At 39.1% G+C, this 25,223-nt stretch overlaps 2 protein-coding genes across 6 annotated transcripts in view; one reads left to right on the plus strand and one right to left on the minus strand.

Annotated features, from left to right (window-relative positions):
• The window catches only part of rasgrp3 (RAS guanyl releasing protein 3 (calcium and DAG-regulated)), a 40,669-nt gene extending 36,324 nt beyond the window's left edge, over positions 1-4,345 (plus strand). For 4 of the 5 annotated variants that reach the window (XM_086258239.1, XM_086258244.1, XM_086258242.1 and 1 more), the window contains 4 exons: positions 112-148; positions 945-1,094; positions 1,551-1,939; positions 3,330-4,344. In XM_086258239.1, the coding sequence (XP_086114365.1) occupies positions 112-148; positions 945-1,094; positions 1,551-1,939; positions 3,330-3,338 (585 nt within the window). In that variant the 3' untranslated portion in view covers positions 3,339-4,344. Of the gene's footprint in view, positions 1-111; positions 149-944; positions 1,095-1,550; positions 1,940-3,329 lie in introns of all 5 variants that reach the window. The other variant, XM_086258240.1, reaches the window with a different exon arrangement.
• A 2,615-nt stretch (positions 4,346-6,960) lies between these two features.
• LOC147315427 (cadherin-1-like) lies at positions 6,961-21,197 on the minus strand. Its single transcript, XM_086258266.1, has 19 exons — positions 21,099-21,197; positions 18,649-18,936; positions 17,536-17,650; positions 15,722-15,810; positions 15,361-15,558; positions 14,841-14,981; positions 13,828-13,983; positions 13,585-13,726; positions 13,145-13,317; positions 12,412-12,540; positions 11,865-12,050; positions 11,459-11,709; positions 10,304-10,446; positions 9,753-9,844; positions 9,476-9,608; positions 8,965-9,192; positions 8,730-8,860; positions 8,322-8,465; positions 6,961-7,783 (listed from the first exon to the last, which is right to left on the minus strand). The coding sequence occupies exons 2-19, from the start codon at positions 18,697-18,699 to the stop codon at positions 7,568-7,570; spliced, it is 2,718 nt and encodes a 905-aa protein (XP_086114392.1). The 5' UTR covers positions 18,700-18,936; positions 21,099-21,197; the 3' UTR covers positions 6,961-7,567.
• Positions 21,198-25,223: the final 4,026 nt, after the last annotated feature.

Here is a 25,223-nt window from a genome sequence, read left to right on the forward strand (position 1 = left end):
CACAGAGTTGCTGGAAATAGTGCAAACAGTTGTAATTGTGTCCTGTTTGTTTTCAAAATTTGCTGTGCTTTGTTGTGACCTGATGCTGTTTTCTGTCTATTTCTTTTACAGCTCTGGGGGATCATCAAACAGGGGTACAAATGCAAAGGTATAATTTCACTGGCTTCTTCTGTGAAGGTCTTCCAAGAAAACAAAAATGAATAGAGAGAAATAACAATTAGCCCCCTCTGAAATCATCATTGCTAAAAAATCCAACCTAACCTAAAGGGTTAGGTGCAAGATAAGTAAAAAAAAGCATGGTTTAAGGTCATCGTTAATAATGACTTACATAACCAACCTTATTTTTTTTAATGGTGAGGGCAGCCACTCTAGTTCTTTGTAACTTTAACCAGAATTTTAGAGGCGTCTTATAAATCAAATCAAGATTGTAAAGACAATGTGGCACAATCAAAAACTCAGAGTAGTGAAGCTTGATTTAGACATTTACAGCGAGTCTAGAGTCCATAAGTTAATTTGCCCCTGAAGTATAATTCACACATAAGGTGAAGTGTTTCATCAACTATCATTCCTGTAGCCACAAATGTCAAACTTTATGCACTGAAATGGCTACAGGTGGGACACAAAAAGCAGTTATTACACACTATGCTGGTCTAAAATGCAAAATTGTATTTGGGTGGTGAGTCCTGTACAGTCCTGATTTATCCACGATCCTCTGAGGTGGACGTCCATTTGCAGAGAGAAAGAAATTTGACATTCACGTGATGTAGAGGCTAAATCAAGAGAAGGGTATGAGTTAGGCTGATGTGAGAATTTGTTGTTGCTGCCTATGAAGCTGCTGTTCCAACAACAAAGCAAGTTGATCTTCACATTAGAACTGCCAAACTGCCATGATACTATGGATACTTGAACACATTTGACTATATGCTTCTATTTTTGCTTTGCAGACTGTGGTGTTAACTGTCATAAACAATGCCGTGAGCTGCTGGTTCTGGCCTGTAGGAAGCTGATTCGCTCCGGCTCTCTGGGCAGCGTTTCTCCAGTCAGAGGAACTCACAGCTCACTGCCCAGCAGCCCCACGTTGCCTGCCTGTCAAGGTCATTTTTAGCTACTGCAAACACTGCATACACTCAAAAAAGTGAAAATGGGAGGTTATTACCTTTGCAAAAGTGTAACTTATAATTAGAACAAAATAATTTAATGTTTCTATGGTGCGTGCTTAGATCATATATGATCTGAACGAAATTCAACGACTTAACACTTGTTACATTTATTCTTGTTAAGATGACATGATACTATGTAGCAAGAGTTGTTAGTTGCCTGGAATTGTGATTTCAGAAGTCACGTAAGGTTTTAAACCACAGGAAAATCACTGGGGTTTTAGGAGGCAGAAAGCATACCCGAGCACTACTATAGTAAAAAAACTAATGCCTTTACCTTGTACATTTGATGCTTCAGCAGCTGCAACCAAGCCCAAATACCTGAGGTGTATCATGACACTATAAATAATTTGTTCACAGTCCTCTGTTTTGTGTTTCCTTTTTTTTTTCCAGATGAGGACGAGGTGTTTGAGTTCCCCGCTGTCACACCAGCAGTTCCAGCTCTCGACACTCAGTCCATCACCCTGATGACGGGCTCAGCCCAGAGAATCTCTGTGCGCCTGCAGAGAGCCACCATAAGCCAGGCTACCCAGACTGAACCACTGTGGCCTGAACATGCCTGGGAGGCGGCAGACAGTGGTGCTCACACCTTCCCCAAAATGAAATACAGGACTCACAGGAAAATGTCTAAAAACAAGGGTTTTGCCTGCTGGGAAAACCAGAGTGGCAGGCAGTACCAGGCAGGTTCTGCACCGCACTGCACTGGAAGCAGTGTAGACTCCCAGGAGAAGCCAGACGTCTCTGTAGAGCATGTACAGAACAGGGTTACACACAGAACAAAGGTAATGGAATAGATTATTTGTGGATTTTTATTCAAAAATCAAATTTTAGGCCGGAAGTGTTTCATTTGTAAAAGTCAAACCCCCAACAATTTGATGACCAGCAGAAGAAAACCTTTTTTTTTTTTAAATTATTTTTTGGATTTGTTGCGTCTTTATATAAATCAATTTGAATTCAAATGAATTTAATTTTTTTTAACAGGAAGAGACCTTGGTCAGCAGTCCGGTTGGGTTGCGAGTAAAAAGGAAAAAACAGTGCATAGAGAGACAAGACCAAAGTTAATGACATTCAGTAGTGACATGTAAACACATCAGCAGTGGAAAGAAGAGAGGGGCTCAGTGCATCCTGGGAAGTCAACCAGTGTAAACCAGTAATAACTAAGGCATGGTTCAGGGTCACCCAATTCAACTAAGCTGTCTGTCTCCTGAACCCAGACTGATGGCTCTGCTTCACATTCTACTTTTGATTCTTTTTGGATTAGATAACTTATTACTGTGTGACTTAGGACCAGTGTTGGTCAAGTTATTTGAAACAATTAGTTAACCATTACTGATTACTTCTCCAAAAAGTAATCCCATTACTTTACTGATTACTTATTATCAAATATAATTAGTTACTTAGTTACTTTTCAAAAACATGATACACAACCTGAATACGTAATAAAGCAATAGACCTTTGAGCCATATTCTACTTTTTCTGCATAATCCATCATATAAAATTGAATCAAATGGAAAGCCTCTTTCTAAAAAAATTTATTTGTTTTAATCTTTCAATTTTATGCACATTGCATTAAGCAAAAATTTTAATTATATGCAACAATCTTTGACTTGAAGAAATGTGTTTAACATTTAAACCTATGTTCTGCATATTCAATGATATAAAATATAATAATGTTTTGTGTTTACACTCGCTCTTTCAAATAGATGCAAGTAAAACACAGCAGGAAATAAATAAAATCATTCAGCAGCACTGAGTCCTGTCGCTCTTAAATCTATGTTCACCTGTTTAGCAGGAGTGAGGCGGGTGGAGGTTTGCTTGAAAACTAAAAGTAATGTAAGTACATCCATGCTTTAAATGCTGCATGGATGTACTCTCTCCCACATTCCATATCATTGTTGATCTGCACACCCTTACGTCATTGTCATGAGACACTTTCACAAACAAAATAACGACAATTTAGTAATGCAGTAAGGCAGCTTACGGGAAAGTAACAGTAATCTAATTATAGTGTGCGATAGTAATCCCTTACGTTATTCGTCACTTGAAAAAAGTAATCGGATTATAGTAACGCATTACTGCCCATCTCTGGTCTTTAGTTAAAATAAATAAAAAGTAAATAAATTGATGCCACCAACCCAAACACACATGTCTCTCCTCTTTCTTCCACTCCAGAACAGCTGACTCGGTTACAGTGGTGAGAAGCACTCGTGGAGATCCAGAAAGCCCCTAGTCGCTAAGACCAGGAGCTTCAGGGGGATATTCTTGGCTTTCTGAGGTCCCCCGTCAAAAACATGGAGTCATCATGTCCTCTCAAGACTTCAGCACAATACAGACAGAGCGACATAGAGCTGAAGTCAGGGAGAAGAGCTCTATAACATACAGTGTTTTAGCTCCAGGCAGAAAGACACAAGATGAAGGATTTTCCTTATGGATTGTTGGCCAGTTGCTTTACATCGTCGAGCTTTCAAATGGAGCTCAGGAAGAATGTGAACAGAAATGATCTGGTGTTGGATTTTAATAAAGAGATGCAGCATCAAGATCCTGATGTCACATGATCATAGCAAAGGGAATTTTTTTGGATGTTTGTATGTGTAGATGGAAATAAAAGGAAACAGAACCTGAATGTAAAGGGAAACCAACAGAACATTTAGCACAAAGACTCATGAAACAGCATTTCTATAGTGACAGCTGCAGAGCGGCCCACCTTAATTTGATCTTGCAGGGTTTTTTTCAGCAAAACAAATGCTGCAGACAACCTCAATCATTCTGTTGTGATCTCTCTCTCCCCCATCATTGATCTTTTATCAAAGATGATAAAAGCATTTTTTACAAATGCTGTACACCATCAAGTGTGGAAGGTTTCATAAATATGCGTTGTGCTTTGTGTTTTCCTATTTTTCTGTGTCAAAACAAATAAAAAGTACATATTTATGCAATGTCATGCCATTTTGTCTTTGCCATCTGAAGGGATGTTTTTCATTGTAATTTGATGTTTCCACTGACTTTAAAGTTAAATCATGTGTCTGATTTTGAGCCTGGCAGTGCAAGGTGCAGTCAGTCACACCCACTAACTAAGTTAGCTATTGCTACATCAACTTTAGTCATGCTGTTGTTTGTGAGGTCCTGTTGGGAAGCCTGAAGCTGAGCATTTTTATCATCACCATCCTGGTCTTTATAGGACATGACAAGCGAGGGGTGGATCTGACGTAGAAATCAAGAAACAATGTATGCTGTGGTGCTTAAACAAAAATATATATTAAATATACTAAAGAGAAAGTGATCACTGTGCAACTCCTAGCAGAGTTCTGTCACATAAAAGCTTTATTGCTCCTGTAAATGAGTGCCATCTTGTGGCCACATTTGGTAATGTTTCTGGAAACTAGCTTTACTATGAGCCAGTGACGATTATTTCTAATGGTAAATGGCCTGTATTTATATAGCGCTTTACTAGTCCCTAAGGACCCCAAAGCGCTTTACATATCCAGTCACCCACCCATTCACACACACATTCACACACTGGTGATGGCAGCTACATTGTAGCCACAGCCGCCCTGGGGCGCACTGACAGAGGCTTTAAGGTTGTATAGTGCAGATGCAGGCACTGTGGGGTTACCCTTATCAGTGCAGAGGCTGCAGCACTTGTAAACAATCATCCAGTTATTACTATTATTATGATAAACTGTTAGATCTGTTACTACTCCTTCAATGAGAGGTCTGGACCTTGACCAGGCGTTACCACTACAGTTCTTTGATTCTTTTCTTTGTCAACCATTCTACTGTAGGTATGATGGTGTGCTTGAGAAGTAAACAGTGCAGTCAATATATTTGGTACAACTGCGGTAACAAACAGTTTTATTAATAATATAAATGTTTTTTAAAATGCAAGTAATAAAAACATCCATTAGTTCTAGTAAAAATAAAGAGTGGACAGGCAGAGGTTGCAACATAGTGTAGGTCACTATTGAAGCTGCTATAAGTGATTACACAACAGGATGTCCTGGTGGCAAGACAGGACCAGTTCACCTTTTTTTAAATAATTTTTTTCCCGTTTACTCACTATTATTGTTGTTGTTGTTGTTGAATGAATAATTCATTTTCTGTCTTCATTTTCTTTTTTTACAGCCCCATTTTTAGCCCTACAAAGTAACATTCTGATATCCAGAAATATACCAATCAGGAAACCCCTGGAGTAGTGAAACATCTGATTCACTAGGCCGACTTCATGACAGGATCTCCAACCACTGAGAGCAATGTAAACAAGGATGCTTTGCATGATGTTCATGGTCTGTTTGCCTTGTAATTGGAAGGTTGCTGGTTCGAGCCCCGGCTCGGACAGTCTTGGTCGTTGTGTCCTTGGGCAAGACACTTCACCTACCGCCTTCTGGTGTTGGCCAGAGGGGCCGATGGCGCGACATGGCAGCCTCGCTTCTGTCAGTCTGCCCCAGGGCAGCTGTGACTACAACTGTAGCTGCCTCCACCAGTGTGTGAATGTGAGAGTGAATGGGTGGATGACTGGGTGTGTAAAGCGCTTTGGGGTCCCTAGGCGGGACTAGTAAAAGCGCTATACAAATACAGGCCATTTACCATCGATGAAGGTCTGGAGTCCAGCTCAGAGCTGGCAGACCTCAGTCTAAGGACAATAAAGATGGTGTCAAACTTTGGAAATCACCAACCACCTTACTCAGACTAATATTGTTGATTTGAACACTGCCACCTCAAGCTTCCCTTTCAACTTCTCGGGGTTGTTATTTATCTTTTCAGATCCTTCCAGCAAATGTCTTCTTCTATTATTAATACTGGCACCTAATTACATCATCTAATTAAATTCTGTAATTACACACAGATCTATTTATGTGTATCAGTATTTCTGTATGAGTGCATGGGTACGTGTATATATAGATAACACTATGCATGAATATACATATATTAGTATAGGTATGTGAGCAAAATTGCATGCACGTTTGCATCTGTGTAGATGAACATATCAGGCTCATCACAGTTGAGATTTCAATTCTATTTTTCTCCCATCCAGGACGAGCTGTTTATAGCTTTTCCTGTTACCCTTGTATGTCCTCGTCTTGTGCTACTGTTGTAAAAACTAAACAAAAACAAAGTAAGCTAAATATACTATGGGAGCAGTAATTAGGCCTTGGTTACAATATAAAGTGTAACCAAAATCAATTACGTAGTATTATTATAACCATAAAAATATCACATTTTCTGTGGTCGGCAATTATCAGAAGCCCAATTCCACACACCTGCAAGTCTGTGATTCCTGAGAAAGTGCTTGGACATTAGTCCAGCTCCAACTTCTCTTCAAAGAACGTGTAGAATCCTTTAACACACTCACTTTACTGCAGCAAGTGTGAAAGCATTTAGGTTGGACAAAACCCAGAGTATAGCTACCAAAGGTACATTTACTACACTTCACACATCTGTCCTGAATGTGCCTCCATTTTTAAACAAGAGGAAGTGACCTACTGTGCATGTACAATTTTATTTACATTGCAAACACCTCGTGTGTCCAAAGACAGCAAAGTCATGTCCAAAATCATATGAAGCTGAACAGACATCAGATCGGAAAGAAATGAAAGGAACTTGTGTGGGTCAGTCTTTCTCTGCAATCACCTGCAGTGAAGTGACAATGAAATTAAAGAATTTGGAGCTTTTTGTCACTGCTGTTTATTGCACTGTATGTTTTAATGCAGTTAGCACTAAACTGAAATTAGACCACACAAATCCACTGTTGGCTTAATAAAATCTTTATAAAGAACAAAGCTAATTTCACAAAGTATCTCAGAGATTTCGTTTTTGACAAATCATTGTAATAAAAGACATGAACAGATCCACAGGAAACAATTTAAAAGTATCCATAACTCATTGAGCACACTGTCAAAGGCTGACGAGGTGCATGCAAGCTACCTGGATTTCATCCTAATCATTTCAAATTTTACTTTTTAAACAAATGGAGACCATAAGTACAAATGCTATAGAGTAAAGCAACATTTCCCAGTGTGACTGATGAGTCTCAGAGTGTCTCAGGTGTCGCCCAGTAACCTACACAGAAGGTTCACTGTGGCTCCAGCACTTATTCAACAGAATAAGTAACAAGGTATTAGTCTTCAGGCTGAAGGTCAAACAGATGTTTATTAAAAAATAAAAATAAAAACTACAAAAAACCCAAAATGGGAAAAAAAAAAAAAAAAAAGCACACAGAGCCTAATGCATTCATAACACAGCAAAAACTCATCCTTTGGCTTCTGATCAGTGGGCGATAACTGCTAACGGGATCGCAGTGAGAAGGCAAACCACAGTGCACATATACATCTATAAAAACAAAATGTGTTGTTGAAAGCCCCTTTCTGGCTTGCTTTTACAAATTAAACATGCAGCCATGTGATATGGTACGATTACAGCATATCGTCATCATCTCCTCCTCCGTACATGTCGGCCAGTTTCTTGAAGCGAGGGCCCCATTCATTGAGGCAGTCATAGTTCTGGTCTCCACTGCTTGAAGAGTTCAAAGAGGAGAGACTTCCTGCATCAGAACCACCTCCCTCATAGTCAAACACCAGCAGGGAGTCATAAGGGGGTGCTGTTGGGTCGTTGTCTGCAGCCTTCAGATTCTGTTGGAGGAAATTTTACACAACTTACTTCAATTACCTCACATGGAGCACAATAACGTAACAGAATAATAAACGTGACCATTATCAAAGCACAGACATGATGTACTCTTAGCCAAAACATCCATCTTCTGCCACTTGTCTGGGAGCAAGTCAATTAAACAACTCCCTCTTTTTCTTCTCTTAAAATAAATAAATTAAGATTCCCGTCACCATGACTGCTCCAGTCATGGCTCCCAAAGTAATGCCATCCAGCTTATGTCTAAGATTTTAGAGCAGGTCACCTACCAATCGGAAGGTTGGTACACTGCAGACCAAATATCCTTGAGCAAGATACTAACATGTGTGATAACATTAGACAAAAAGCAATGAAAATGTATGCACTCCCTTCAAATGACATAAGTGCTTCCATGAGGCAGTAAGAGCTGCTTAGGTTCCCATTTTCTGTAATACTGTGGTCAATGTTATCAAATGATGCACTGAATTCACACCTCAGTACCACATTTCATTAAGTTTTAAGGAGCTTTAGAATCTCACTCACATCTTCAATGAAGTTGCCAATCTCCTCGGGGTTGGCAGGCCGTGGCCGGTACTGAGGAGCAGGCATGAAGTTTGGCACCACTTCATTCCTTAACACATCGGGCCGGTTGTCCAGGCCACGGTGGAGAACACTCAGGTCATAATCCTGAAAGAAGGCGATTTAATGATGCATTATTACATGGAATATTTTTGCTGTACTTCTGCAATCCACTCTCTTCATCCACTTAGCCCATTGTCTACTCAAACTTTTCTATCAGTAAAAAGCCTGGGTCAAATCACTGAAATGGAACAAATTTGATCAGCCTTTTTAAACATTTCATCTCAAAAAGTAAATCTCAGGTTTTCTGTTCCTGAGACTTGTGTGTGTGCAGCTTTGATTAATGTGTAATCAGAATGAGTGTCCATTTACCTGATCATCCTCGCCACCTCCTTCTTCATCGTAGTAATAGACGTTGTCTCTGACACCATCATCCAGCAGGAGTGGCTCCTTTTTCTCCCTTTTCCTCTGTTTTGTAAACAGCAGCACTAGCAGCAACAGCGCTGAACACAGAGCACAACGTTTAGCACACAGTAACCAACCAAATCCTACTTAGCTGGGAAAGAAAAGAGATGCACCGTCCTGAGACTACAGATGTGTGACTCACCGAGCAGCAGGATGGCTCCAAGTATTCCAAGGATAAGGGGCAGGTTGCTGGCAGCTGCACCATAGCGTCCTGGACCTGAGCATGCAGTGAAGTCTGTGCCCCTGCAGTCACACACTTTAGCTGTGATGATGTTGTCCTGCCCCAAGCCATGTTTGTCTGCCACTGTCAGTATAACACTGTACTCTCCACTGGGCAGCTCAGCGGCTAAATTCAAGATGATGCCCGTTTCTGAAATAAGACAGCAGATATTTTACTTAATAATTCTGTGTTGATGGATTTGCTTTGTCTCACTTTCACCTAGCTTTACCACCTCTTCAAAGCCACGTTGCACCAATTACTCTAATCTCAATGTTCAGTGGTGAACACTGAATCATGTCCGACCTAAACAATCCTGACATTTGCAAATCACATGTTAGCAGGAAAAATACATATTTTGGTTTCTGAACCAAAATATTTAAAAGTCTGGCCATCTTATCAGTTTATACTTGTCACATGTTAGCAGTGTACATACTGGTGTCGTTCATCCTAGCGGTCCAGTTGGTCTTTGACATGCCCTGTAAAGACACCGAGTAGGGAGGTCCAAATTCTGGTCCGTCTTTATCTGTTACTGACAGCAGCTGAGGAGCTGGATCCTTGTTGCACACCTGAGGAAACAAAGTCACAGTGAAGCTTTTCTTCATGCTGATGACCATCCTGTAGTTGGAAATCTTACAAACACACCTATCCTGCACCACTATTAGACAAGTTCAACACAAAACGATTCTTGAGCTATTGGAAATAAGACACACCTTGATTTCACGCTCTTCAATAAATGGAGCATTGTCATTGACATCTTCCAGCTGAATGATCAGAGTACCAGTTCCTGTAGCTGGGACTGCATCTGGTAACAGAACAAACATCAGGAGAACAACATTTATTACAACGATATTTCACTTTATTGAAGAAACCCAAGTTCATAGTAATGCACACAGACTTTCCTCTAGACCTCTGATCCTCATAACTGGCACTTAGCTTTTAAAACAAAGATTTGAGGGCTAAAACTAATGGCTAAGATCAAATTAATTACTGAATTACTAATTATTAAATTTTTCAAATTAAGGGTTGCAATGTTATTAGCTGGGAATGTCCCAGGAAAGGCCGTTTGTGCTGGAATTTGAAAAAAGATTCCATCATTCAGTGATCAGTCTGTGCAACATAGGATTTCTTGTCCTGCAACTTTATCGGGACATTATACAGGCTAGTCCAACTTATCCAATTTAACAAGTGTTCCTCCATAACTTTTCAGAAATGGGAATTTTATTAAAAGTTATAAATTGTAATAGTCTTAACTGCCACCTACCATTATCATAGGCACCAATGGTTGCAGTGTATCTGTTGTTTGTGACAAAGATACCCTCTCTGTCCATGGACGCTCTCACTTTAATAAGACCTGTGTCCTTGTCCACGTTCAGCCAGCCTGCTGGGTCAGTCAATATTTTGTACCTGTACAAGACAGTCACAGAAAAGATGGTAATACTGTGCAGGCAGGATGATTAGAATTAGCATGTTCCACAATGTGATACAGTGGAACCCCGACTTACGAAATTAATTCGTTCCCGAGGGTCTTTTGAAAGTCGAAAGTCGAAGCACCCATCGCGCGTTTTGACTGAGGCGATGCTGAACAATAGGCTATAGGCTAATTGCTAACCAGAACAACAATACGTCGTTCAAGTGGAACAGCGAAGCGCAAGTATGGAAGCCAAGGGGTTGTCACATGAATCGGAAGGCATTGTGTGTGGGCTCAGCCAATCAGAGCCAGTGGATTTCGTTACTCAGGCATTTTGCCATAACACGGGCAAAAATATTGCCGTTCAGTGCCTTCGTAACTTGAATTTTTCGTGAAACGGGGTATTGGTAAGTCGGGGGTTCCACTGTATTTGATTTTGAACATCCTCCGCTTTCTCCTCAGGCTAAATACACGGTGCAAGAATTAAACACATTAACTGTTATAGGGTTCTCACATCATTTAAAAATACTGGTGGCCACTAGGTACCATCCATCAGCCTCCTAGTAGATGCAGCTATGGTAGGAATTTGAATGTCCTAAGTTGCCTCATTCTTGGGTTATCGGATTCACAAACTTTGGTGTCCACAGCGCCTGTCCAGCAGGGTGGTGACAATACCCAATGAGCTTTTTACAACTAAGGAGTTAAAAAAAGCTTTAAGACCTTAATGATACAAATTAATTAATTAACTGTATTTGGGTCTTTTATAAGCCTAATATTCTATTATGGTATACAGCTATTCAGTGTTTTATCGCTATAGACAGTATTCTGTAATTATATCTGCCACACATGAGGACAGTGAATCAATTTTGACCATCAAACAGAACAAGGAATCTAAAACATTTATCTAAGACATTTATCTATAAGGAAATTTAATATTTGCAGCACTTATGAGGTCAGTGATACATTCTCTTTAGCAGTAGAAAGTCTCTCCCCCACCCCCCGACTTACGAGACTGTCTGCTTGCGTGCAGTGTCTGGGTCTGAAGCAGTGTACTGCACCACGGCTTCATCCACAGCAAGGTCCTCTGGTTTTACCACAAGAAGCTCCTTTGGATCAAATATTGGAGCTTCATTCACATCTCTCACATTCACCACCACTGTGGCGGTAGAAGTGACCACAGAAACACCAGGAACAAAAGGAATCTCATTCTCCACTGAAACCAACAGAGTGTGCTTGCTGGCCCTCTCGAAGTCCAGCTCCTGGTTGGAAGGAAGGGAGGAGAAAGAAACACACACACACACACACACACACACACACACACACTTGTGAGGATACATGAAATCACAAAAATGCTGCCATCAAATGACACAATTATCTTCCAATATTATGAATGAATTCCTGATTTTCTTCCTACCTTTGCAGTAGAAAGGATTCCTTCGTGTTTGTTAGTTCCTGTTTTTACAGTGAAAAGTCCATCAGGATCACCACTGACGATCTTGAACTTGGCGTTCCAGGCTGGAGTTTGTGGTTCATCCTCATCTGTTACCATCATCCTAACCACCACAACATCCTTTTTGTTTTCATCAACTGTTGCAGTATACTGTGAGAAAATAAAGGATGAGTCAGAAATCACAGCAGTGAAAACAGATCTAAAGCCTCCTAACTAGGAACGGCGAATAATGGCCTCATTTTGTAGTCTGTGTCATTATATTAGGTTCATTACTTAATGCAAGTCTACAACTGTGGAGTCCATAAATTTAATTCGCTATGCATGTGGTAAAATATTGTTTTTAACTGCATTTGTACATTTCCCATGTGCTGTCAAAGACTGGGTTTTTGCTGTGTCAGAATGTGTGAGTGCAACATTAATAATGCAGTTAGATACAGGATGAATGTATTCTGCTTTAACAGTGTGAAAAAGCAGCAGTTAAACAGGAAGTTTCCAGTTACTTCATACTTACTGAGCTCTGAGTGAAGACTGGAGCGTTGTCATTGCTGTCCGTCACCGTGAGGATGACTTTGGTTTGTCCAGTTAACCCTTCTCCTGCCATATCTGCTGCTTGCACTGTCAGAGTGTACTGTGGATATTTCTGGTAAGATACAGACATCAGCTCATCAACAGGAAGGAAGAAACACTGACATCGGTTTACAGACTGTAACACAGCCTTCAGACGGACTAAAGCTCTTCATCTATGAAGGCTGATTCTGCTGAAAAGCTGAAGCTAAACTCATTTAATATTTTGCTTATGACAAACATGATGCTGTTGAGAGCCTTGGTCAAACTGTTAGAATAAAGTATTTCTTGACCATTTGGCACGAGGCTGTTTGTTGTTGCTCTGTGAAGTCAGTTTCAAAGAGGTTTATGATGCTGCACCAGAAACAGCTCTGATCTCCTGTAGTCTGGACAAACTATTTATACTTGGCGAATAGTTTGTCAGACTAGTCTGTGTCTTCCATGCAGAGGTATGACACAAACCAGAAATGTAGACAGAAACTAACTATACTTTAGAGGCTGTGTCTAGTTTTACTGTCAAAAAAAAAAAAAAACCCACCATGTTTTTTTGCAGCACCCTCTTTGTGACTGATTTCTAGCAGTGACAGGCAGACTACTGATCCTGATTCATTACAAAATGTTTTTTCAGCCCTTAGGTGTAAAAGGACACTTGTGTTTTAAATGTGTTTAACAGGTTTTACCTCTCTGTCCAGTCCTCTACCAGCGATTCTGATGCTTCCAGTAATTGGGTTGATTTCAAACATGTTGTCAGTGGGCAGCGGTGGGTCCTGGTTCAGAATACGATAGCGGAGCTCTGAGTTGTCAGTATTTGGCTCATCGTCGTCTTTGGCCTCAACCTTAACCACCTCCGTCCCTGGAGTGGAGGAAATAAAAAAGAAGTTCCTGAAGGTCTTCACACTGCTTCATTTACAAGATTTACTAAATAAAATTGACTTAATGCAAACGTCTGCTAATTTCCTTCCAACCCAAATCCTTCTCTGGTGCTTTAGGTGTCATTCTGATTTTCTTTAAATCTCTGGGTATCTTGAAATTCATTAAATATAGTGGATAAGTATTAGAAACACGAACAAAAGCAAAGAAAACTACCCAAGTCCAGAGGCAATAAGGTTTCTATACATACCGATGGCCGTGGCCTCAGCAACATTTGCTTTGTACTCCGCCGTAAAATAAGGTTTGTTGTCGTTCTGGTCGATCACAATGACTTTAATCTCCATGGGTTCCTCAGCTTGTCCTGCTCCGGCAACCACAGCATGTGCTTCAAACTACACAGACAGAAGATTTTAAGTTTAGATTCGCCCACACACACACACTTTTCCAATGGGGATCAAAATGCAATAATCAGGTACGAAGTGAGGATGATTACCGTGTAACTGGCTGTTTCCTCTCTGTCGAGTGGTTGTGTTACATACAGAATGCCCGTTTCTCTGTCCATTGTGAAACGATTAACAGGAGGCAGATCAGCTCCAGGACCAGTGATGCTGTAAAAGAGCTTCTTGAATTTATCGTCACTAGAGCGGATCTGGAAAAACAAACAAAAACAAATGAAAAACACAACAGGACTAATTAAGATCACTCTCACCATCTAAAGTAACTGTTAAATAGTAAAGAGGCTGTGCATTAGACTCAAATTCAAGAGATTTCTGGTTATTTTGATATATAGAGCAGAAGGACTCCTTGTGATCTCAAATCAAAAAGATTGTTAGATTCTCTAAGCATTTTGGGCACACTATAATTACTCATTGTAAATAATCTGAGTTATTAGCGTAGTGTTATCGTCAACCAATTTACTCCAGTTTTAGTTAATTTTGTGTGTCACTGTTGCAAAGTTCAAAACACTCCATACCGCAGGATTAAGACCCTATAGTATTAGAAAGAAATCACAACAATCAGCTGATCTCCATGAGTAAACACTTGTCACCGTGAGAAAGCAAACTCCCTTTTAACTAGAGAAATGTCCAACAGAACCAGGTTCAAGGACAGGGAGCCATCTGCCACAAATTGTTGGGGAGTGAAAGTTAGGAGTAGTGAGAGATGGGACAAATTTTAGCATTTATAAACTGAAATTTAAAAAATAAAAACAATTATACCTAAGAGACAAATACATCTTTCACTTGGCAATTAAGTATCAACTTTTCTGACTGCCAACAACATATAGATCTTTACTTGTGCCTTTACACTTCACTTGCGTTACTCTAAAGTTAACTGATAGTCATACTAAGAATTACTTATGACATCCAAGAAAGAAAATAAAAAAAAATAAAATAAAAAAAGACATGCGGACTGCAGAGGAAACAACAGCGAGATCCTATGCAGAAATAAACATTTAAAATGCAGTTTATTGTCAAATTAACCACAAGGTCATTCAGTTCACCTTACCTGAGCTACTTTCAGGGGATAGGTTCCTCTCTTATTCTCAGTAACACTGAGCGTAGGAATAACCCAGGCCCTTTTCCTCCTCCTCAGCCCTCCACCAGACTTGGGAAATTGCAGAACGGGCACTTGTGGCTCAGCGGCATTCTGGAAGAACATACAGACAGCTTTTTTAGCAAGAGCTTGGATGGAACACCACTCAGAACTTAATTAAACTATGAGGAGGAGCACAGACGTTCTCAGAATGAGTTTTAAATTATTTTCAGACTATGACGGGTCTGTGTCTGTCCAGAGTTAACATCAGTTTCAACATCTTAGCCATGAAGGCCAATGAGGCATTATCGTGTCCTACCAAGCAGGACATGTTGATACTCAAGTTTGTGAATCTGATAAATTATATGTAGCCTCACGAGTTAAGTTGCCATCTGTTGTATCTACTAAAAGTGTCGGAAACAGGCATTTTGCATGTATCGATTCCAAATGTACTTTTCATTCATGCCCCATTAAACAGTGTCTCTAAACCCACCTCCGTGTTGTTAATAGAGTCCACTTCAGTACTGTGATGCTGAATGTTGAAGTTTGTGTGGGCTCCATGGTGGTGCTTTCCACGGTGATGCTCAGGGTGAACGACACTGACTGGAACTGTTATTTTGTGACCATGAGAGTCCCAGGAGTGGATGAAGAAGTTCCGGTGTCCTTTATGAAGAACAACCTCTCTGTTTACCTGGAAGGTAAATAAATAAATAAATAAATATATAATAAAAAACAAAACCTTTAACAGAAATACAACATACATTCGTTAGACTAAGTCCTCACAAATCTTACTTCAATATCTTCTTTTCTAAACTAACCCCAACTTTGCTGTCAGGTCTGTCAACTCTACTTACCGTTAATGTACCATCTGCCTTTACAGTAAAGCGACTGTCATCAGTGCTGAAAAGAATTACTGTGCGCTCTGTGCAGTCAGTGAAGCCCACTGGGAAAGGATAGGAAAGAGTTAATCATTATGAATGTGGTACATATAGTGAAAAATCTGGCAAGTTTTTTGTATTCAAAGAAAAGCGACAGACACCTCTTCCTTAACAAAAGCAGCATAAGTGACTGCAAGATGACTAAATGGTTTTTAGCTCTGACAGTAGCAACACTCAGTCAGGTTAACATTATTTACTTTTAACAAAGATGTCAAAACCACACACACACACACACACACACACACACGTTTTATTTGAAGTAAGTACACATTCTCATACAACCATCAACCTCACTTTGACGGTTTAAATTGGTAAAAATATTAATAAAATTTGGCGTTTACCTCAGGTTGTCATTTCAAAAAGCAGCAAAATTGCCAGTGCAGAACAGATTTTTTCTGGTTTCCAGTAAAGACAACATAACTACACAACACCTCACTTCCCACACCCTTCAGGGGACCATGCTTATGAAAATTACATATTGACAACGTAATGTTAATCCATTCTTCATTCCTTTCATTTACTTTAACACTTAACATAAATTGTTACATTTCTGCGATTGGTAATTCATTTTTAGGATACAAGAAAGAAGAGGGGGGATAAACAGCCTTGACTTGAACTAAAACAATTCATAGAATTGTCTAAACCTACGTATTCTTAGACAACAGCCTATTAATATAAAACTATCAAGACATGCAGTCAAACTAAAGCAGTATTGGAAGAGGAAAAGGTTGTATTAATGCATCTGTAATAACCATAGGCCAAGAAAGCTAAAACAATGTTTATATTTTAGTAGGGTTGGAACCATCAATCATTTCGAACCAGCTATTCTACCCATTATTCACTGCTCCTTATAGAAGTATTGTGGAGTAAGTGTTTGGTTCACTACAGCCTTTTCTCATTACTGCCTACTCAACTTGATTTTTAGGTTGCAGTACTTTTGGCACCTACTCTAGGGCCCTGTTGGCATCTACTCTTAATGACATTTTACTGAATTGTATTGAAAAAGGACAGAAACTGACATATGATGCCCAGATATAGATTTCTGCAATATTTTCCTAAATAAATAAACAAGGTAAAGCTGTACATACATTTACACAGCGTTTTAATCTGATTATCATAAATTGCTTGTGTCTTAAAAACCCCCATCAAAGTGGGTAATTCAGTAGAGACCATTGATAAAGAAACGAATATTCACGCTAAAGCAAACATGCATAACCACAACCCATTTAAAAAACAAACAAACAAAAACTGTTTAAGTCTGTTTATAAGAAGCTTTTAAAAACCTTTCAGTTAACTGAAATCAAAGAAAACAGTTCCTTTTTTAGAGTTTCACTTGAATAGCAAAGCCTGTAAAACAGGTTCAGGGATACTGCTCTGACCAGCAGGTAAAAGTAACAGAATCAGAGTGAGAGCAGGCTGAGACATGTTTGGGTTTCAACTAAGAACAATGTGCCCAACTAATCTGCTGAAGGCCATCTGGGCTGGAGGAGTCCTTTACAACAGCAGAGTTGTTCCATGTAGGGCTGCAACTCAGGTCTAAACCCTCCGACAGTTTCATACAAACAAATCTGTAATGTGAAATGATACTAGACAATAGAAACAAATACCCAAAAATAATTTCATTTAGATTATGACTAAGAGTAACGCACCATCCAGGCAGAAAACATTAACATCCAAATCAAACACGTTTAAAAACACCCATGTACGAGCCTACACTGGGTTGCTCTTACCTTTGCCCAGCCTCATGCCCGGCCTCAGATGTTCCCTGGACACTCTGAAAACCAGCAGCTCTGACTCAAATCCAGGCACACATGTTGGCCTGTTAGCTCTCTCTAGTGCTGACACCTAGGAGAGGAGCAACAGTTTCAGTTAGACGTACAATAAGACTTCAGGCTTATAAGAGTTCGAAACTGAATAACTACATGTTTTAAAAAAAAAAAAATCAAAAACTTGAAATGTTTTCAGCATTGAAAGGTCAGGATTTTAGGTTTTTCCTTAAACTGAACAACGTGCAGCTTTGAGCTGTTGTTCAGAAAATGCCTTGGCAAAGCATTGCGCTGCTTAATATACACAGTTTAAACACTAAATAAAGAACAAAATAACTGTCACTTTAAATACTAATGAAAATGTGTCTAACGCTCCGTGTAATTATATGAATGAATTGAAATTGTGCCTGTAAGCCAAATGACTTTATTTCATTTTAAAATCCCAAAAACGATATTACTTGGATGATAGTCCTTTTTCTCTTTTACATTAATGAATCTTTTTACAAGTGCTTCTCGATATGTGTAAGCGAAACAGACTGGAGTGAACAAAGCTGAAACCACAACTCTGAACTGGAAATTAACCTGCAGACAACGTCATGAGCGGAATCAGGGCGAGGCTCGCTCACAACCTCGAACTCTTCGAGGCGGAAGGGTATGAAAAGAAAAAGAAAGACGGCCTAAACCTCCGCGTGTGTTCTGCGGTTTCGACACTGTTTTAAAATACTTTTTTTTTTTTTTTAATATTTGTTGCAGATTGCTCTGCGGAGAAAGCTGCTACACACAATAAGGATTTTAGACCCCCACAAGTTCGTTTGGCCCACTAGTCCCAGCAAGTACCATAGCTGATAAAAGCATTTCTTTATTAAAATCGAAGGCTACTTCACGCATAAAGAGGTGCCGAAATTATTCCGCGAAGAAAAGAAAGAAAAGACTGCTTGTGAGATACCCGGTGTTGTCCAGTTCAATCAAATAAGTAACAGGATTAACCGACATTTATTTTTTGTGACTCAAAGTAGAAGGGACAGTGAGAGAATTGAGCACCGATGGCAAAATATTAACCAAAAGAGGAAGTCTCACCTGGAAAACGACGATTAAAGCACCAAAAACCGCGAACAATGCGGTCCCCATTTGTCTAAGTCGTATTTTTAGTATTCCTCTCGAGTACACAGCCAAAAACGAAAAGAATCCTAAATATATTCCTCTTTGAACTCGCTTCTTGGCGTCTTCCTGTTGTCCCCTGAAGGTAGTTTCTGTAACTGAGACTCGACTCTGCAAGGCGCTCTTTCAGGTACTTTCAGCACATGACGTCAGCTTACAGGTGCGCAGGTTCCGTGTTCCTAATATGGTCATCCCAGCCCGTCACACCTGAAGTGACAGGAACAAGTAGTTTCTGTTCATAAATAATAAATAGAGACACAGCGGATAGTAGCAGCGGACAGCGTTATTATCAGCAATGATCTGAGTCTGAGTTCAGTCAGCCACATTCGGGAGCTCTCAGTCTCATTTCCTCTTACTGATAATCTGTCTCTCACTCCCCATGTCTTTCTCACACATGCACACACACTGACATTCAGACTTTATCCACAGTTGCTTACTAAGAATCACTAAAAAACACGTGAAGCTGCTGACAGAAAACCATCTTTCATTTGTAAAGCCAACCAACAGTGTTATAAAGTCATTAGTGTGAAACCAGCCTAAAAAAAACACAAATGACTGTCTGAAAACCAGTGGATGTATTCAGCTGAGTGTTGAAAGGAAATCATCGACAGTGTCCCCGAACAGAAGCCAAATACAGAATTTGATGATACAAATTTAAGCATTCAGCTTTATTTGCTTCAGTTTTCACTGTCATCTGAATACACAACATCCCATTTGCTAATAAGCTGTTGTAAGTGTACCCACTGAAGTAATGCTATGTGCTGATAAACATCAGTAATTGATACTGAAGAAAAATGGACTTTTCTCATCCATGCTGTTCTTACCCTCACAGTCTGAAAGCATGTGACTGAGAGAATGCACTACTACTTTATTTTAAATGGAATTTCATTTATTCAAGTCCAATAGTTTAAGTGAACAATGTTTGTAGTAGTCTCCAGCAATAGTTCTCCAGGTTTCTTGAAGGACATTGTAAAGTTCTTCTTTAGATGTTGGCTGCTTTTTCTTCTGTTCTGTGTCAGGACTATCTTTTTGGGGTCTTTCTGTTGTATTCCTGCTTCAGTAATATTGAGATTCGGGCTCTGGGAGGTCAATCCATCATGGATAGTGTTCTACTGTATGTTTTTCTATCTGGGCCTGCTTTTACTGCATTGGCAGTGTATCATTGGCATGCTGAAAAAACAAAGCTGTTGCCAACCAGATGCTTTTTAGATGGTAGATTAAAATCTGAGGATACGTTTCAGCTTTAATAAGACACTCACTGTTGTATCTCTTCTCCTGACAGTCCTCACATTTTTAAGGATACACTCCACAACATGCAGAGATATGCCAAGATATTCTAATAGCATTTTAACAGAAAAACTAAAATTTTATACCTGTCACACTGTGTCCTTTGTCATTTTTCTTTTTTACAGAATCAACTAAAGAAATGGGAACAATTATGTGTTTTTGTGATTAACAAAGTGCTCAAAGATTTGGTTTTACCTGTGCTATTTGTCAACTAACACCGATTCACCTGTGTTACTTGCCGTTTTATGCTTGACTGAGTAATATATAAAGAAATGAGGAGTAGATCAAGACTGTTTGCACAGGACTGGATATCAGAGATTGTAGCTTTCCTAAAATGCAGCCACAAAAGGATATAATAGTATTACCAGCTAAAATCTGGCAGACAAAAACAAATGCTTGTTGAGTTAAATGGTAATTAGACTGATTCTTATACAGCGTTTTTCTGCTCTCCTGGAGCCCTCAAAGCGCTTTATACAACATGCCACCTTCGACTATTCACACAAGCACTTTCTTCTATGCTTCTAAGCACTTTCCAGCTAACCTTCACACACATTCATACTTGAGGGGGGTTAAGACTACACTGAAATATTTAAGTCCACTGGGTTTCCTTAACCAAAACAATGCCAAGATGTGTGAAAAGTAAAAAAAAATAAACAAGAGCCCTAACCCTAATTACTTTTCCAAGAAAATAGAAACTTGATGGAAGCTAGCAGCTAACATTAGCTTACTCTTTAGCTTTCAGGAAATCACACCGATAAGCACATAAAACTGATATTAATTAACTTCATATTTAATACACGACTTAGCAGATTTTTACTGAATTGAAAACTGAAATAACATCTATGAAACCATCTAATTCATTTAGGTTTTTGACAGACCTTTACCTAACTAAAGTTTGCCAAAATGATAGTTAACTCTGGGAACAGATATTCTTGCTTGAATGTTAGCAGATCCTATAAATATTTGCTAGTTTAGCAAATTTCAGCATACCCTGATTACAAACAGTTTCACAGCACTGTTCAAATGCTGTCATTGTGATGCTGAGGAGCAAATAAAACACCGTTGGCAAATAGTTTACTCACCATGAATGTAGCCAGGCTCAGCCATAGCTAATGTTAGCTGCTGGATTCCTCTTCCCTCCCTCCTTTCTTTCTGAATTCTGTGCTTGGTATGTTTTTGGTACCAAGCACACCATTGCTGATGGATATTTAATTAGAATATTAATACATTAATCAGCAATTCTTCTTTGTAAAATTACAATAGATGATTGGAAATGTGTTATTAGAATTTACATGCAAGGTCTAACTGAATATGCTCTGACTTCCGAAAACATTTTATAGAAGCAAAATTATGAAAATCAACCAGTGCATGAAGCTACTGTTAAAATGACAAGTTAAGCTGAAGATGGTTATTTCAAATACCCTTTATATCATATGTTGTGTAGTCTAATCCTCACAGTTTAAGAGTGAACAGGCATGGAAGATGGGGGATTTTTGAAAAGCAGTTAAGTGATGTTATCTTTTGCGCCTTTCTTTCATCCCTGGAACACAGAGATGTGGGGGTGGGAAGAATGGTCAGTTTACAGTGACCACCACTTAGCCAATAAAAGATCAGTGTGTGACAGAGAGGGAGGGAGAAAGAGGAAGCAAAGAGAATGTGAGGGCAGAGAAGGAAGAAGGCAGTGAAAAGTGTCATGTTGCATTATCAGTTTCTTGAGATGGAAGAGTGAGTGATCCTTTTAAGTCACTGTGTAATGTGTAATCATTCCTTTAATGTAGAAGTTGATTCTCTTTTTGATTACATTTTTTTTTAACTACCACGACTTTGAAACCACCTTCATAAATACACTTTATTTATTTATACATTAGATACTGGAAGATTAAACTGGAAGAATTTAAGATTTAATGTTCACAATAAATGTCTGTTCAATGCAGGATTATGACACTATAATGTTCTCTAATGATGGCTGTAGAGTTGCACTTTCAGGTATCCATGTTTGGTAAGACTGGAATATCTCAAGGACCATTAGATAGAATTCCATGAAATGTTAAACAGGCATCCTTGGACTTTAGAGCAGGAACTAATGAGATGCTCAAATCTTTCTTCAAGCACTTGGCTGACTTTAAATGGATGCGACAAACATGTCACATTATGCTACGTGAGAGTTGGGGTGGACTGACAAAAACATTCTGGTTTAATTAGATGTTTAATATTAATAACTCTGTATCCTTAATCATGCTATATTTTAACCCAAACACAGAACTAGCCAAACTGATGCAGTAACTGCTGTCTTAAATAAATTGTGCATAACATTACATAAATCAACTGGACATTTTTTGAAAAAAAAAGAAAAACTCATAAATGCATATAAATATGCATTTTTGCAAGGTAAAAATACTCTTCTACTTTACTGGAAGAGAGATACCTAATGTTTAATAGTCAGCATTTAACCGGTTTACTTCTTGTGCAGTTGTAGATGTTACATTGCAATGTTTTTGTGAGGTATTTGTGAATTTTTGCAGTTTTTTTTATTCATCCTTTGATGGTCTGGGAGCAGACACACTCTTTATGGGAATGGGAGTTTTGGGGGGATGTCAGGAGGAGAGAAACTGCAGAGAGGCAACTCTGGTACCTGGATATCTGGATAATCATGTTGTGGGGTGTTTAATATAAAGACAACTCCCATTTCAGTCCAGTAGCAGCTGCAAACCTGCCATGCAACATGAACAGCGTCAGGACGAGTAAGAGAACCCTGGGAGAATTTCGAAATACAAGTTTCTGACATTCACTCTTCTTTTCTGTCAGCTAAGAGACAAAATGTATTTTAACCAGATATCTTATCTTTTGTGGAATTTCTGACAATGAACCATTATTACATTGTCTCACACATACACACACACAGACACACACACTGTGTGCACAATGTGTCCTTGCGTTATCCTTCTGGAATGTACAACAAGCTCACGGGCTCCACAACATGAACTTGAATTTGGTAAACTATATCCAAAAAAAGAAGTACAGATGCATAATACAACTGTGAAAACAGAAAGAGAAATTAGGCAGCGAAGGAACTTTAGAACAGGAAGTGAAAAAAGGGAAATGAAAAATAAAACAATTAGTTTGACACAATCCATTTATATTAGTTACAAGTTGAACTGTCACTTTAGCCATCCTTTGACTTTGCATTTAACACCATCACTCACATAAAAACTTGTAGTTTTATACCCTAGAAGACTATAGTTCCTAGGTTCTCACATTCTCACCAGCTTCAGATGTACTTACATGTACTTGTATATATATATATATATATATATATATATATATATATATATATATATATATATATATATATAGTGCTAATAATCAAATAATAGTAATGCTTTCTATGCTGAACTAAAGCACTTATATTTTTCACTTTTTGTGTGTCATCTTGAAGCTGACCAGTGTTTGCTAATAGGCATTTGTAGATAATTTTGTCATATAATACAGAATTAGGTGGGATTTGGCAAGTGTGGAACCCTCTGGTCTGGTATAAAACTACAGTGAGGGGCTCAAAACAATTATTTAACACGGTGAGCTTGGTTTCCTTGAGAAGCAGCTTGCTGCTGGCTCCGAGGTTCACTGCTCTTTTGGTATTTGGCTATCTGCATTCTGGAAAAGCAAGCAGGTATTCATGCAACACCTCAAGGAGCTTTATATTTTAAGGTAAAGACTCTACACCAATAGACAGAAAACCTCAACAATCACATAAACGCCTTATGAGCTTTCACTTGGCAACAATGGGAAAGAAAAACGTCCATTGAACAAGAAAAAAATAATATCTGTAATAAAAATACATAAGCACAGAGATGAGTCCAGTGTCAGAGGCTACAGGATGATAATTTCACTTGACACTGGTAATGGTTATTTCACTTGTTGTTGCTATGAGGGGCTGAATTGAATGGGCATTCCATATGATCACCACATTGCTGCTAGTTTCTATCTCTGTTGAAACCTCTTAAGATGAGCCAAAGTTCACCCTGGCAGAGCTGTTGGTCCAGATTCATGGAGTCTTAAGCTAAGGAGCATTCTTTCACTTTTAAGCCTAACTGCCTATTTCTAATGCTTTCTGACACTTGGCTCTGCTGTCAGTTAATCTAGTGTACTATGGTTGCCCTTACACTTCTCATTAAACATAAATATACCATTTAAACATAAACTCGGATCATTTGCCAGAAAAAAACCCTGTGCTCTTTTGTCTGTTCTACTACCTGGCAGACTGTCTCTTTCAGTCAAGGCAACCAAAGGCTGCTGCAAAAGGGAAATCATGTCAATTATTAACAGTTGGGTCAATGTTTATAGGCCAATATCTGCTGACAGCAGTGAGGAAACACAGAAACTGTTGGATTAAAAGAAAACAACAGCAGTGAGACGGTTCAATAGCTAACGAGCCTAACTTTTATAAGCAGCAGTTGACTCATAAACACATAGTACCTCTAATTCAGTTTCAGGAAAATTTACAACAAACAAAATATCTCGAACCTCAAAACACTTTAGAATATATTTTTTCATTAGCATTATTGCTAATATTATATTTATTAATAACAGCTAATAATCAAATACAGAGATGTGTATAAACACACAGTGAGTGAAACGAGGGGATTGAAGAAGAAACGCTCAACAGTGCATCATGGGAATCCCCCACCAACCTAGACTTAATGGAGCATAACTAAGGGAGGGCTCGATCTACCTGATGCAGTATCACTATACAGCGAGGAACATAAGTGTCTGAACACCTGAGAAAATCAGTGTTAATATTTGGTACAAAAGCCTTTGTTTGCAATTACAGAGGTGAAACGTGTCCTGTAGTTCTTGACCAGGTTTGCACACTGCAGTGGGGATTTTGGCCCACTCCTCCACACGCCCACATAGCAAGCAGGATCTGGTATCAAGCTGGCACTGCTGTTTGACTTCTGGCATGATAAGACGTATGTCATCCAGATATGGACCAGGCCTGGCATAGATGGCACTGTCTATGTGATAGCATGCCATATCTGGCTCGATTGTGGTTTGATTTATCTGGTCCAGGCCCATAGAAAACAGGTCTGGCCTGGATCTGCCATCAAGCTGGCACTTCTGACTGACCGGTGTCATGGCTGAGTTTATGTCAACCAGATGTGGGACAGGTCTGGCAATGATGGCATTATTTATGTTCCTATTTTCCTATT

Source organism: Aulonocara sp. 'chitande type north' Nkhata Bay, linkage group LG13, assembly GCF_057382095.1.
Source record: "Aulonocara sp. 'chitande type north' Nkhata Bay isolate Kocher_YH1m ecotype deep benthic linkage group LG13, A_spYH_male_GT1.1, whole genome shotgun sequence".
NCBI classification, from domain to species: Eukaryota; Metazoa; Chordata; class Actinopteri; order Cichliformes; family Cichlidae; genus Aulonocara; species Aulonocara sp. 'chitande type north' Nkhata Bay.